The 15,271-nt window shown below is 39.9% G+C and overlaps 1 protein-coding gene across 2 annotated transcripts; it reads right to left on the reverse strand.

The window, feature by feature from the left end:
* Positions 1 to 541: 541 nt before the first annotated feature.
* Positions 542 to 14,824, reverse strand: anxa4 (annexin A4). Of its 2 annotated transcripts, XM_061698243.1 has the most exons (13): positions 14,686 to 14,824; positions 12,151 to 12,191; positions 10,884 to 10,971; positions 10,388 to 10,482; positions 6,460 to 6,573; positions 6,210 to 6,300; positions 5,096 to 5,175; positions 4,611 to 4,667; positions 4,442 to 4,535; positions 2,358 to 2,453; positions 2,220 to 2,278; positions 1,995 to 2,117; positions 542 to 805 (listed from the first exon to the last, which is right to left on the reverse strand). In XM_061698243.1, exons 2-13 carry the CDS (start codon positions 12,157 to 12,159, stop codon positions 749 to 751), a joined length of 963 nt encoding a protein of 320 aa, XP_061554227.1. In that variant the 5' UTR covers positions 12,160 to 12,191; positions 14,686 to 14,824; the 3' UTR covers positions 542 to 748. The 2 variants fall into 2 exon arrangements, with proteins under 2 accessions (XP_061554227.1, XP_061554228.1); XM_061698244.1 differs by lacking the exons at positions 10,388 to 10,482; positions 10,884 to 10,971; positions 12,151 to 12,191; positions 14,686 to 14,824 and adding an exon at positions 7,363 to 7,493.
* Between the last annotated feature and the right edge of the window lie 447 nt (positions 14,825 to 15,271).

The following is a 15,271-nucleotide window of genomic DNA, read 5'->3' on the forward strand; positions in this document are numbered from 1 at the left end:
TGTCATTCATGTAAGCGCCTCGACAAAGCGACGCAATGGTGCATGTTGCGTAGTCGCAAGCGCTCAAGGCTGAAGATGAGTCACTTTTTCCTTTCAGCTATAATAACATGACATTGAGTCTTGTTCTCTGTCAAATATAAAAAAAACAATAGCGTCTCCTTTTCCTCCCCCCCCCCCCCCCCCCTCCCCTTTCACTCTCCGCTGGTGCCCCACAGTGGCCGAAGCGGCAACGACGGCACAGTGTTTCCTGACGACTCCTGGCTGAGATGGGAGTTTGAGCATAGGGACCCCCTCCTTAACTTGATTAGAGTACACTTTACAGCCTCAAATTGCAGCTCGGATCCTGTTAATGTAATTGAGGGGCTGACTCAACACATGAAGAATGGCTCCCAATTAAACAAATGGACTTCAATGGGCGGTAACATGACAAGAGGTCGATAACATTCGTGTTTTGAGTCGGTAAAGACACAGAGGCACAGATTTAAACTATTACCATGGATAAATCCTTAGAGACGGGATCGATAAGAAAAACACTGACGTGTAAAAGGTCACTGGTCTTTGGTTTAATCGGTCTTAGATTCAGTAAAACAAGACACCGTGGTCAGTTGAAGTTGAGAAATGTAAAGGCCATAGAAGATTAGTAAAAGTGAAAACGTCATCCACACACAGTAAGCCTGACGAAGTGGTCCGTAGAATAACGTGATGTGGATGCCTGATTTCTCTCTCTCTCTCTCTGTAATGTTTCTTTTTACTCGCCTCCACACAGTTCCAGCAGGATTTTGCGGTAGTCGCCGGATGTATCTCCCTTTGGAAAGAAGGGAAACCAGTGAAGAGCCGGGCAACTGTAGTCAGCCTCTTGTAGACAAACCAGTAACACACGCTTCAAAATACAGTTTATCAATTTAAAGGGGACATATAATGGAAAAGTTGTTTCAATAGGCTTGTACACAAATAGGTATGTGGAGTTCCTGCCCAGCCATGAAGTGTGAAATATAACTAAGTAAATATTTTGTGAGCTGCCAATTTCTGAATTTTGAAACCAAATGATGCCAAAATGCTTTCATTGTTTTTGCGGGCTGTCGCTTTTTTGTCTCTCCACACTTTGGGCCGAAGCCGCTTGCCTTGTCGCAATGGCCTAGTTGCAATGAAATAAAAGAGAAGAAGAAAGAAATTAACTGTTTTTATAAAGCATAATTACTGTATGTTAGGACCAGTTGGAAGTTACAATAACAACCGTGCACCTGACCTGTGAGTCTCCTTTTTTTTCTTTTCTTTTTTTAGATATGAGCTATCTTCCATCTGCTAGGAAGGTGGCAGCGTACTCAACTCACTTCACAAAAAGCGGTAGTTTGCCAAATAGTGCACAATTCTTCAAACAAGAGGCTTGAATCTATTTAACGCCACTCTCCGTTGAAGATGAATATCAAACAAAGAGAATTACATGTTGTGAATTTAAAACAAACGCATAACCTTGCCTTAAAATCCGCTAGTTTAATGCTAACACATGGTAGGAAACGTCATAGACGAAGAGCTAACAAAAGAGCTAACAAAGAGCATCCATGTGGCAGTGTTATATCACTTTAAGTAACAAATATTTGAACACGACCCATGTAGACAATCAATATAACAATACTTAGTCATATGTTTTTATCAGTGAAAAACGACAGATATTACAGAAGCAACTGACATGAGGAAAAGATTATTTGAGATACCAGCGTGGTCACGGAACAAACTCTTATCTCAAGGGACCATTGCATAGATTTTTTATGTGTAGGCTCATGTGTAGACAGGTAGGTAGGTAAAGTGTTGATATGATCAATGTTATAACGCTTTATAATTATTAATAAACAGTTGTAAAGCACTAAAGTTGTAGACTGTGTGGGATCACAGATGATCGATCAATAGAAACAATCCAATCGAAACAGTAATAGTGCATTGCTGAATGAGTGACTGATAGGTTGATTGATTGATTGACTGATGATTGAAAACCTCACCTTTATGAACGAGTGTAGAGTCTTGCCGTACAGCTTGAGGAACTGCGCCTTGATGTCCAACATGTCAATCTCTGCTCTGGCCACCATGATCCTGATGAGCACACTGTCCGTGGTGCCCAGACCCTGTCCATACACACACACACACACACACACACACACACACAATGTTAGCAAACATGTCAACAAAAGTTTTTAATCGGTCTTGTTGAAACATGAACTATTCACCTTCATTGATTTGTACAGACGTTCCGCAAAGAACGCTTGCTTGTTCCGCATGCATTTCACTGGAGAAAGACAACACAAATGAACTTTTTCTGCCTGCTGTCAGCACGTACAGCATTGTTATCAGTGGAACCGACTCACCTATGGCCAGGAAGACATCCTCCAGACAACCTGACATCTCCCTCTTGATGCTCTCCTCGATGTCTTTGCCAGAAATCTTTTGGTACGCTTCAAACACTGAACAAGAAACAAACTAAATTGGGCAATCAAGAAAACGGCAGTATATCACTCCAGTTTATCCTCATTTAGGGTTGCACGTGAGCTGGAGCTTATCCCAGCTGACTTGGGCTGAGAGGCGGGATACACCCTGGACTGGTTACCAGCCATTCACAGGGCACATACAGACAAACAACCATCTGCACTCACAATCACACCGAAGAACAATTGAGAGACTTCTATTAACCGAACATGCATGTTTTGGGAATGTGGGAGGAAAGCGTAGTACCCAGAGAACCCAAACCCAAGCAAGCACAGAGAGACTTTACACAAGAAGGCCAGATGCCGGATATGAACCCCCAACCTCAAAAGGCAGATGTGCTAAACACTAGTTCTGCCATGCTGGCCAAAATAATAATATAAAATGAAAATTAAAAAAATTAAATTCACATTCGCAAGGAACTGATTACCCCCCCCCCCCCCACCTAAAAAAGTGTATACTGTTCTGCAATTGCCTGTAGATGCCACAAGATGGCGACAATGGACTACTTTCATCTAAATGAGTATCAACATAATCCCTTGGTGTCAAAATGATACCGTTATCGCTTCGGCCTGAGCATGAAAACAGCAAATATGTGAGGATTTCAGCAAATAACAGAGGATAGAAAAAAAAAAAAAGTCGCAAACACCAAATCACGAATATATGCTCACTGTACTTTGTTGATGCACCTTTGGCAGCAATTATACCCTCAAGTCTTGTTGAATATATCTATATACAGTATGTATATCCATCAGAGTGGGGTAGAGTAGCCACAAATTGTACTCAAGTAAGAGTACGGTTACTTTAGAATATTATGACTGAAGTAGAGTAAAAGTAAGTATCCATCCATTCATTTTCTGTACCGGTTATCCTCACTAGTGTCGCGGGCGTGCTGGAGCCTATCCCAGCTATCTTCAGGCGAGAGGTGGGGCACACCCTGAACTGGTTGCCAGCCAATCGCAGGGCACAGAAAATCCAGTGAAAAAACAAAAGTACTGAGTAACTTCTAATTTATTTATTTAAAAAAAAAAAATATATATATATATATATATTTTTTTATCAAAGCATAAACGTCACCTAAACTCAAATTTAGATATTGCACAACAAAATAAATCTATATTTAAGGCAAATTATAGGAAATGGGCATAAATGAACTTTGCTTCCACTCATGTAACTGTAACAGCACAATAGGCTCACCAGGCAGAGATTACATAGCAGTTGTTTTCTCCATTGTTTGTACTCGGTTTCACGAAAACTAGTCACAATATTTGCTTCTGTGTGAGGCCGCGAAGAATCTGTGTGTGGTCATGTGACTGACTGGCTCCATTTGATTGGTCAGATGGAGTCAAACCTCAACCGTAGTTCCGTCGGATTGGTGAAACAGAATCATGTGCCAGAGCCCAAGACGGAAGTCTCTCTGGCAAACCAAAACATAAATCGTGCAAGCAATGATAGATTAATAAAAATAAAAGTAGCAAACGGAATCTAGCTCAATGTACCAGAGTACAAGTACACTTTCTTCTCAACAAAAATACTCAAGTAAAAGTAAGAAGTATATTGCATTAAAACTACTCAAAAAATGAATTAACTCAATGTAATAGAGTGAATGTAACGCAGTACTACCCACCTCTGATATCCATATATGTACATATTATGATTGTATAATATGAAATAAAGGATAAAAATGTTTTACTTCACAAGCTTGCCACGCCTATCTTGTGGCAGTTTTGTTCATTCCTGCTTGCATCGCACCTCAAGCTCCATCAGGTTGAATAGGGACAATTGGTGCACATCCATTTTCAAACATAACGAAACGTGGAAAAAATGAATTTAATATTTTCCAGATGCACTATAAGTAGTACACAACATATTTGGTGACGAAAGCAGGCGTTTACCATGCAAGGTTCACTAAGAGAGGCAGTCAAACAAATCTCCAGAGCTTGACATTTTTACGTTTATGTAAGTATACCTCGTAACAGATGCTTCTGGTTCCTGACACAGAGCACAGTGAGGAATTTCACTTCGTCCGTGCCCCATCGAGCCTCGCCTGCCTCGTAGATTTCCTGCAAGCATACTATTGATATATGTATTATTTCATTTTTAACACAGTTTGTCTAAAGACCGGAATAAATCCTTGCCTTGGCATCCTGCAAAGCCTGGGCCTCATTCACGGTGTCGCCTTCGTCACGTCCAGCCTGTGTGAGTAATACCAAATGACAAAAAAAAAACTGCATTTGTTTTATTTGTTTGGTGTAGTATCTGGGTTGCACATTATACTAGTGGCTAGCATGTCTTCCTCACAGTTGAGAGGTACTGGGTTTGAATCTCAACTCTATGGTGGAGTTGTGTGGGTTCCGGCTTTCTCCCACATTCCAAAAACATGCATAGCTTCATTGAAGACTCCAAATTGTCCATAGGTGTGAGTGTGAATGCTTGTTTGTCTATGTGCCCTGTGAAATGCGGGCGACAAATTCCAGGGTGTATCCCGCCTCTGGTCCAAAAAGCTGGGATAGGCTCCAGCTCACCCGCGACCCTACTGAAAACAAGCCCTAGAGAAAATGGATGGATGGACGGACGGACGGATGGATGGATGGATTAGTAGTATGTGCTATGGATAACTTACCGTGAGTAAAGAGACCAAAACTCTTTGGAACATTCCCGACGTGTCTCCACACACATCTTCCTCCAGGTCCTTGCCATACTCTGACAGGGTGAACATAATGATATACATTTAGAAAATCGTAAGTGGTATATCTGCAGTACATGCACTGCATTATTTATTTTTTGGGCACACAAACAACACGGCATCATGTAGAAAAAGATGTACAGAGGTGCAGCAAAACAAGCATTGAAACTGATTTTTTTAAACAAGCACTGAAAAAAATGGAGACAAAGAACAAATATGAAGACTGACATGACATAATATAAACAACAATCCCAAAAAGGTTTCACTGACATTGAAAAAAAACATGAACATAAACAAAATCTAACACAGGCCCAGACCATCTAGGACCAACATCAAACTATAAAAACATATATAATATCAAAATACTGTACATTTTGTTCTATCTTATTTTTCAGCTGACAATTTTTATGTGCGAATATTTGTTTTGACGGCAATACAACTTTTCCTATAATGCTAAAACGTATTTTCAATGTCAAATCTTAATGGCAGTGTCCGGATCCAGTACGCGATATGAACAATTATTTTCAGTAGTTTTTGTAAGTTTTTTTTTTAGTAGTTTGCTTTAGTGTAGAACTGCAATATACCAAGAGCAGCTTCTAATATTTATATTCTCTCATAACTAGAAAGGTGGCAAAAGTCTTAGATAGCCTTCTCAGTATGATGCAGTGCAGTTTTGGGTGACTGTACTATAGTAAACGCATTGCTAAATCAAATAAGAGCATCCGAAAGGCAGAATTGTTAATAATGGGAAAAGAATTCTCATGGATTTCAATGACATTCACAAGTCTCAGGAAAACCCCATGCTCCATGATTTACAGCCCGCCTCAGAATTCAATGAATCATGTCTCTTTGGTGCTTCCGCACTCATTTCCTGGTTATGTGCAGTAGTTGTGTCAGAAGTCTGGACAGTAAAATACACGTAACTGAAAAGTGCACAAGCCCACATGTGTAAAAAAGATGTGTGTCAATGGCAGAATATGGCCCATAGTTGGGACTTGGGTAGAAAAAAACTACCATTTTAACACCAATTAATGGGAAAATTGACACTCACGCTTCTTGTAGAATGCATTGATGGTTTTGATCTCAGCATTAGACCTGGAAGCCAGAATATCGATGAGGCACGCCTCCTCTGTTCCAGCCCCCTGCAGTCATATGATACAGTATATGACATAAAGTATCACACAGAATATTTTCCAATAATAGAGGTCTATTACAATGACAATCGATCAGATTCATGTTTTAAGTTCAGTCTTTTTAATTTGTTAGGGGCCCCACACTCCCCTGAGTTGAGCAACTCTGACCTTGATGGCGGTTCTCAACTCGGAGGCGTCATACACCGGCGCCAGCATGAGCAGACCGAGCACCACGCTCTGGAAGTTCCCGCTCAGCTCCGAGGACAGCTCGTCAGCCAGGTCCTGAAGAGGTTGGGAACAAACCCATTCAAAACACTACCAAGAAAAATACAGTTTTGCATGGCTTCAAATGTTCTGATTTTGTGTTGTCAGTGTGTCCTGTGCGAGCAACGTGACTCCAGTGGCGAGTTTACAACCCCAATTCCAATGAAGTTGGGACGTTGTGTTAAACATAAATAAAAACAGAATACAATGATTTCCAAATCATGTTCGACCAATATTTAATTGAATACACTACAAAGACAAGATATTTAATGATTTTTAGCATATAATCATTAACTTAGAATTTTATGGCTGCAACACGTTCCAAAAAAGCTGGGACAGGTGGCAAAAAAGACTGAGAAAGTTGAGGAATGCTCATCAAACACGTGTTTGGAACATCCCACAGGAAAACTCCATGCTCCATGATTTACAGCCCGCAACAAATTGTCACAAATGGGTGGGGCACCTAACACTAAGGTAAGCTGCTCACAAAATTGCTGTCTTACTGCCATTAGATCATTGTTTTAACAATGTTATAATGACCACATACACAGTCGCTTGCCACCTATTCATGGATAGCTATTTTTGCCCCAACTTACGTGCTTTTCAAATTAGGAGCTGTCACTCGGTCGATTTCTTTGTGCTTGTGCTATGAGTCAAAATTTGAATGATGAGGTAGCTTCAAATATCCCGCCACTCAAGTGAAGTGGAGAAAAAAGTCTTGCAACAGTCTGCGTTGATTTAGTTGTATGAACAGTCAAAACACAAAATGAGAATACTAGTAAAGAGCTACAGTTAGCCAAAACTCACGTCCAGAAACTCACACGAAGACTAACTGACCATGTTCCTGATGTCCGTCTCTAGGCCACGTCGCTGAAAGGCACACACATAATACTACAGCTACTCTTGTTGTGACTTGGTTTGTCCCAGTGCACAGTAAATAAACTTTAGAGCACCAGTTGATTATTTAACATTCATTTTTATTATGTGTTAATACGTTTTTATATAATATAGTGCTATTTCTACTTACTAAAAACACTTAACAAAACAAAATTGTGGTATTTTATTAGGGCTGGAACAGGTTAATGGCATTTCAGATCATGTGATTTGGAAATGTTGCTTTAAAATAAATTAAGTTACGAGCTTAGTCTCGGAACAAATTAAAACTTGCAAGTCAGGGCACCACTGTCTGTTTAAGCGACAAGTTTCAACTGACAGACAAACCAAAGTCTTTTGGGATCATAGTTTGTGTTATATTTCCGATTTTGTGGGGGGGGGGGGGGGTAAATTATGCTTTTTTGCTATTCGCAGATGTCTGACACACAAGACTACACGGTTAACAAAAGTGGGGAAAAAAAGTCTTCGTCCATCTGTTTGTTTGTTGCAGACTACTTCCTGGTTCATGACAGAAGTTACAGAAGTATTGGTTTGATTCTGGGCGGCGTGGAGGGTTGGCAGTTGATACTTAAATGCCATTGATACCATAGTGGTTAAAATCATGCCATTTTGAGGGGCAGTTCTGTGTCATGCAAATGCGGAGTACGGCCTCCTGACCATGATGACTGCGGGCCGAGAAGTGAGCCTACTCAGTGTTGCCAAATTTCTTTGTCATTATTTATTATTTATTAATTTATCCCCCCCCCCCCCCAAAAGCCATAAACAACAGATCTAGCATCTTTTCTGGATCTTAATAGAGACATCTGGAGTCTTTGAGATTCCCTCCAGGGCAGAAAATGTTCACCCATCTGCCTCCAGGCTGCAAGCTGAATAGCGCATGCGCGAAACCACCACAAGGTAATTAAACCATGTTCGGGGGGGAGCTAAAGTAGACATACAGTTGTACCACAGACCAAGTGTGAAACCTTGGTGTGTTGATAGATTCCGACCTGACTTTTAGCAGTCACATCAAAGCAATCACTTAAACAGCCTTCTACCAGTGGAAGAACAAACATATCCAGAGTTTAGGGTTACATGTTCCAAGCAGACCAGGAGAAGCTCGAATGCATGCTTTTTTTCTTCAGTAGACTTGACAATTGTAATGGTCTTCTGACTGGATTTCCCCAAAAGAGCATTAAAAACCTGCAGCTCTTTCAGAATGCTGCCGCTCAGGTTCTCACCACAACTAAGAGATCGCAGCCATCCATCCAGCCATCCATCCAGCCATCCATTTTCTGTACCGCTTATCCTCACTCTGGTCACGGGCACCTCTCTACAATGGCTCCCAAAGAGATATTAAATAGACTTTGAAGTTCTTCTACTCGTCTAGAAATCACTAAATGGTTTAGGTCCTGAATACATTAAAGAAATGCTAATTGGACATAAACCCAGTAAGGCTCTGAGATCTACAAACTCAGGTCAGATGGTGGAGCACAGAGTCCAAAGCAAACATGGTGAAGCAGCATTGACCTGTTATGCTAAACACAAATGGAATAAAAGAATAAAAGAAGTCAAGTCATCCCTAAATGTCAATGTTTTGAAGTCTGGGTTAAAAACTATTCTTTTTTATCTTATGCGTATAATTGAGCATTTTAGAGCATTTCCATTTTTAAAATGAACTTTCTTGCGTTGTATGTTTTTAGTAATTTTAATAAGTTGTCTTTTATTTATTTTTTATTTGCTTTTTGTTTTTAAATGCTTTTAATTGTCTAAATCACACTGAGTTACAGTACCTTGTATATGAAATACCGTAGATGAATACTGTAAATTTGCCTGGCCTTCAAAGAGTTATGGCGGCACGGTGAACGGCTGGTTAGCACACCTGCCTCACAATTCTGAGAACCCGGGTTCAAATCCTGCGTGGGTTTTCTCCGGGTACTCCGGTTTCCTCCCACATCCCCAAAACATGCACGGTAGGTTAAATTAAGACTCTAAATTGCCCATAGGTGTGAATGTCAGTGCGAATGGTTGTTTGTTTGTATGTGCCCTGCGATTGGCTGGCGACCAGTTCAGGTTGTGTACCACCTCTCGCCCAAAGATAGCAGGCATAGGCTTCAGCATGCCCGCGACCCTAGTGAGGATAAGCGGTACGGAAAAAGAATGATTTCATGGAAGCGTGATACTGATATTAATATTGGTCCTTGATCCTGGAATGACCTTGAGAGTCTTCTCAAACTGGCCTTGTTGGTCTCTTTGTATAGTTTTTTAATTTCTCAATACAAGTTGCTCCTGCTCTGTCATGTATTATTTTTCTTTGCACATTGACTTTGTAAATCTTTCTCATTGTGCTGTGATATGCTAAACTGCTGTTGTTTTGTTGCGCTTGCATATTATATATTTGGTCAGTATTTACGGTTCTCCATTCTGGGTGGAGTCATTTCTTAAAATGAAAAATGTCTTGAAAAGAAATTGCACCATTCTCCAGATCTGGTGGGGTACATGCAGAGTCACCACAGTATGACTCACTCTCCTTTAACAACTTCCCGATCTCTCCGCAGCACAGTAGTGTGATCGTTATCTAATTATCAGTATGGCAAACAGCATCATTCTTCTCATTTAGTTAATATAGTATATGATCAGAATGTCTGTGAAACTGTGGCGTCATACTCTTTATCTATTTTACAGCATCGTGTGTTGCTTCTTCCTGCAGATTACTAAGTTCTCACGCTTCACGTTACTGTTCTCGTATCCATTTCTGCATTTTTTTGCTCTAATGATTAACAGTCACATTATCAGCACCATGGCAACAAAGCCAGAGTCTGCTGTGCGCGCAGGAAGAAAGCACAACATGGGGAACTAAGTATGAAAACATCTGCTTTCCATCTCTCCAGCTCCCTCATTTTGTTTCTTTGTTTAATTAGGATGGGGGGGGGGAAATCAGCATTTAATTCACCCTCACCTTCCCCACTGCCTGTTTAAAGGCCTCCTTGATGCGCTGCCTCTGCGCGATGGTGCGGTGTGCTAATACCTCGATGATGACAGCCTCGTCCGTGCCTACGAGACAGTTTTTCCATTAAAAAATGACAATGATCGTATTCAGTGCTCATGGGTGAGGCATCTGTCTCGTGATTTGGTCACAGAATTGGGGAAAGGCAAGTTAGCATCCAAACAGAAAGCATCTGTTTGGAATAGAGTCAGGAGAGGATGATTAAGCTTGCTAACAAATTCAACATTCCCACACATATAGCCGCTGATAGAAACATGATCTGGCTGCTATACAGGTCTGAATGCTTGCTACAATGCATAGCTGTCAAACACAGACGCAAATGAAGCAGCACAAAGGACATTAGTATGAATGGACAGTGAAGAGAACCTGAGCAAGATGGAATTTTTTACTTTTCCAAAGAGTAGGAGGAGGAGTTTGTTTTTCCATGGAGACACTATTTGAGACTCACCAGCTCCCTTCATGGCCCCGCGAAGCCTCTGGGCGTCTGCCTCTGGGTCGAACCCAGACACCTCGGTCACGGTTCCACGATTTCCAATCTAGTCATTTAAAAATACATTTTTAAAAACAGGAAATAGGACCAATGCAGTGGGTTTTTTTTTAATATGCTGTAGTGTAGGTAAGCAGAAATCTGAATTGACAATATGCTTTTTTTATAATCGTTTGAAATCGCTTTAATATTATAGGATTTTTCAAATAGAACAACAAGAAAACATGCACAGAGAAAATAATTATGGTACCTTGCTAGTCAACTGATTTATGAAAGCTGGGACAATTATTTAGTTCATATAACATTTATTTTCAGTATTAATTTTGACATTTTATGTAAAATTGACTTTTCTAATTGCTTATATGAAACTGTTGGGTCTCTGTAGTGCCTACCAATTCATCAAGTGACTGCCGGATTAAATTCATATGTGCTGTGTTCATTAGCATCCACTTTCATGGTCATATAAAGGAAAATAATATATATATATATATATATATATATATATATATATATATATAAATTATGTCAATACATTATACATTTTGCGAAGTTTGGGTCCTGGGGGAAGAAGAACAATTATAATTTATGGTTTTAAACTGGAAAAAAAAGGGTTGGCTAACCCGGTTATAACATGTTTGCGTAATAATAATTACGTTTCGTTTGATAATACTGAAAGGAATTTTTCGTTGATATGGGGAACATCAATAATCCAATCAGTAAAATGTAGTATGACTAAAAACTAAACAAATTTAACAAATCACTGGAATGGAACAGAAGTATTATAACCCTATTATTAATTTTTTTCCGCTCACTAATTCTAACACAGTAACTCGGAAATTCAGTATTCAACATTTTTTTTTAAAACGTAAATGTCTTACATGTTTTCATTTGTAATAATGCCACAGTATAATATAGGTTTTTTCATTGTATTTAAGTACTTTTGATATATTTTTCATTATTATTTTTTGCTTTATCTACTGCCTCAATAGCAAAGCGCATGCATCTTACATTTAACTTACCAAACATGATTACTTTCACAATTAGAGGTTAAACTGGGTATTCCATGTTATTGCATTTTTATGTATTTCATAAAAAAATGACACGCACAGGCCTTTTTCTTCAGTCTTTGCAACAAAGGAAAACACCACAACTGTATTTCAATGATGTTTAGCCATATTCAACACAAAATCCATAACGGCGCTGCTTCAAAAAACAGGACTTGACTTACCGCCGCCATAGTGAGATGGGTGGAGATTTGTTGAGGTAAAGCTGCAAAATATTGTGGCTCAGTTAATAACATCGAAGCTACAGCATCAGGTCGTATTGTTGACAGTGACCCACTTTCACCCCCATCTTTAATAATGCACGTGTTTCATCGTCCCATGGAGGATCACACACACATCTATCTGCCTGTTGAGGAGCTCCCTCATGTCCCAGCTAATCCCATTAGGAGTTGCTTTGTTTCAACACACCTGTAATTAAATCAACCGCACTGCGCAGCTCACAATTTCCAACCTGCGCGGATCATTTTACTTGCTGACATCGCCGCATGATGTCCACCCATACTCATCCATTGTTGACATTTGTAAATTTAATTAAATTGATTATATCTGTGCATCCATCCATTCTCTAAAGTGCTTGATAATTAGGGTTGCGAGTGAGCTGGAGCCTATCCTCGCTGGCGAGAGAGCGAGGTACACCCTGAACTGGTGTATGTAATTGTCAATTTTTTATTTTTTTTTAAATTTGTAACTTAATTTTCATTCAGTTCATTTTAATTTCATGTATTATAATGGTTGTAATTCCTGACCCCCAATCATAGGGCATGATTTAATTTATTTCATTGTTTTGTTTATTTTTGTATTCAACTCATCATACTGTTCTGTAATCACTCTACCCAATTACATGGTACAATTATTTTTTCTTTAGTTGATTTTAATTCAATTTATTTTATTGATTATAATTCCCTCCACTCAATCCAAGATCATAATTTAATTTGTTTTGATAAATTAAATTTATTATACTGATTATAATCCCTCTATCTAATCATCATCAATTTTATTTATTTTTGATTTACTTCATTTTAATTTAATTTATTATACTGGTTAGAATTCTCTCCAGTCAATCTTAATTGCCCATCCATTTTCTGAGCCGCTTCTCCTCACTTTGGTCGCGGGCGTGCTGGAGCCTATCCCAGCTGTCATCGGGCAGGAGGCGGGGCACACCCTGAACTGGTTGCCAGCCAATCGCAGGGCACATACAAACAAACAACCATTCGCACTCACAGTCATGCCTACGGGCAATTTAGAGTCTCCAATGAATGCATGTTTTTGGGATGTGGGAGGAAACCGGAGTGCCCGGAGAAAACCCACGCAGGCACGGGGAGAACATGCAAACTCCACACAGGCGGGGCCGGGGATTGAACCCCGGTCCTCAGAACTGTGAGGCTGACGCTCTAACCAGTCGACCACCGTGCCGCCAATCTTAATTGTAATTGTTTTATTTTGAATTTAAATCATTTAATTTAACATATTGTACTGATTATCTTTGCCTCCACACAATCACAGGGCCTAATTTTACGGAGGTTTACTGCATTTTTTATTTATTTTTAAAAATCTAATTTATAATAGCGATGATTATACCACCAAGCAATCACGGGACATAATCTAATTTATTTAACTATTTTTTAAAGTAGAATTGTTCATCCTAATTGTGCTGATTGTAATCACTCAATGAGAGTTTCAATAAGAGAACCATCAGGTGATCAAACGTGCGAATGCTGTTAAGATATATAGTAGGCTCGTTACTGTATACATAACAGTGGGACCCGGGGGCTGCCACTGGATGTACTGTATTTGCAATAGTGTTTGTCGTCGTCACACATTTGACACCTTTGGGGATGTAAATACACAAATGGGTGTGTGGTTAATCTGTCCACACTGCTCCTATTACTGCTTTTGTTCAGTTTATTTCCATCCACCCAACCGTGTTCTGTCGCATTTGTCTTCACTGGAGCCTGTCCTTGCTGACTTTGGGGCGAAAGGCGAGGTACGCCCTGGACTGGTCGCCAAACTTCACTACAAAGTACAATTTAAAGTCTACAATGAATTGAACATGCATATTTGGGGGGAATGTGTAGGGAAGCGCGGGGACAACATGCAAACTTGAGGCAGGAGATTTGAACCCAGAATCTCAGAAGTGAGGGGCAGGCGTGCTAACCACGAGGCCACCGTGCTGCTGTCTATTTCAATCGTGCATTAATTCAGTCATAATCTTGTCTGACTCGATCTATTTATGTTGTATAGACAATGATGTGTGCGGTTTCTGCAGCACATCTTATATAATTACTCTGCAATTATTACTGAGAAGAATCAGAGCACGCTTCAGTCAATGTTACAGGGAAATAAAGTCATATTAAATACCCGATGTATACAGCCATATTGCATTCATCATTAATGTACGTGCCAAGAATTGAGGAATAGTAGGATTGGGCAAAGAAATGACGCAAAGGTACTTTATATATAATAAAGTTCATCATCAACTTTCCAATTCCAAAGGCATTGCTATAGTTAAACCGAGTTGAATAGTCGTGGCATGTCGGTCGAGATGGTAAAAGGCAACCGTTAACTTGTAATAAAGTTGGGCACACCCAAGTGACCGAGGGCACCCACCGCGCCGCAGTCTCAACTCATTGCGTCAAATTCAAATAATATCGACAGCTCAAATCACTCACGTCTGGTCCCAAACGGAACAAAAGGCCTACCTGTGCCGGTGACCGTGCAGTCTTCACGGAGGCCAGAAAACAGCGTAAACTAGGAAATGTAAGCTTTTTATCAGTCAGCTGGCCTCAAGTCCCACCTTCCGTGATGCCTTCTTTTTTCTTTTCTTTCTTTTTTATTTTTTGCATGAGCCTCCTCACGTTTTCCTGCTGATGCATTCATGTACCTCAGCAGAACGGGTAATCACAATTTTCTAATTTCGTGATTTCACAAATGCGACAAGTTTCTTATGAGTGCATTTTTAACAACGTATGGGGATACTAAACATATAGGACATTTTTATTCACGAGTTAAATGACATCTTTGATATGTTATTTACTTCGAAGTAACCCAAAGCTATGCTATCAATGCTGGTTGTATTGCTACCCGTCTATATTTGTCTTTAAATTTGTCAAATGGAAGTATATATCGTTTTCATTGATGTAATCTAAATAACATAAATGAGCGAGTGATTAAACACGGGGACGTGCTAGCGCTTGTTGAATTTACCAGCGGTGTTTTCTGGTCTCACCCGCTCGCCGTGAACGCCACATACTCGATGAGGGAGGAGTCTGCAGCTGCGGTCTCTGC

This window comes from Phycodurus eques, chromosome 15, assembly GCF_024500275.1.
Source record: "Phycodurus eques isolate BA_2022a chromosome 15, UOR_Pequ_1.1, whole genome shotgun sequence".
NCBI lineage: Eukaryota > Metazoa > Chordata > Actinopteri > Syngnathiformes > Syngnathidae > Phycodurus > Phycodurus eques.

Coding starts and splice junctions, on each gene's coding strand:
- anxa4 (XM_061698243.1), bottom strand. Junction 6,301..6,459: donor AGTTGAGAACCGCCATCAAG/GTCAGAGTTGCT, acceptor ATATGACTGCAG/GGGGCTGGAACAGAGGAGGC. Junction 4,536..4,610: donor AGGCTTTGCAGGATGCCAAG/GCAAGGATTTAT, acceptor GTATGCTTGCAG/GAAATCTACGAGGCAGGCGA.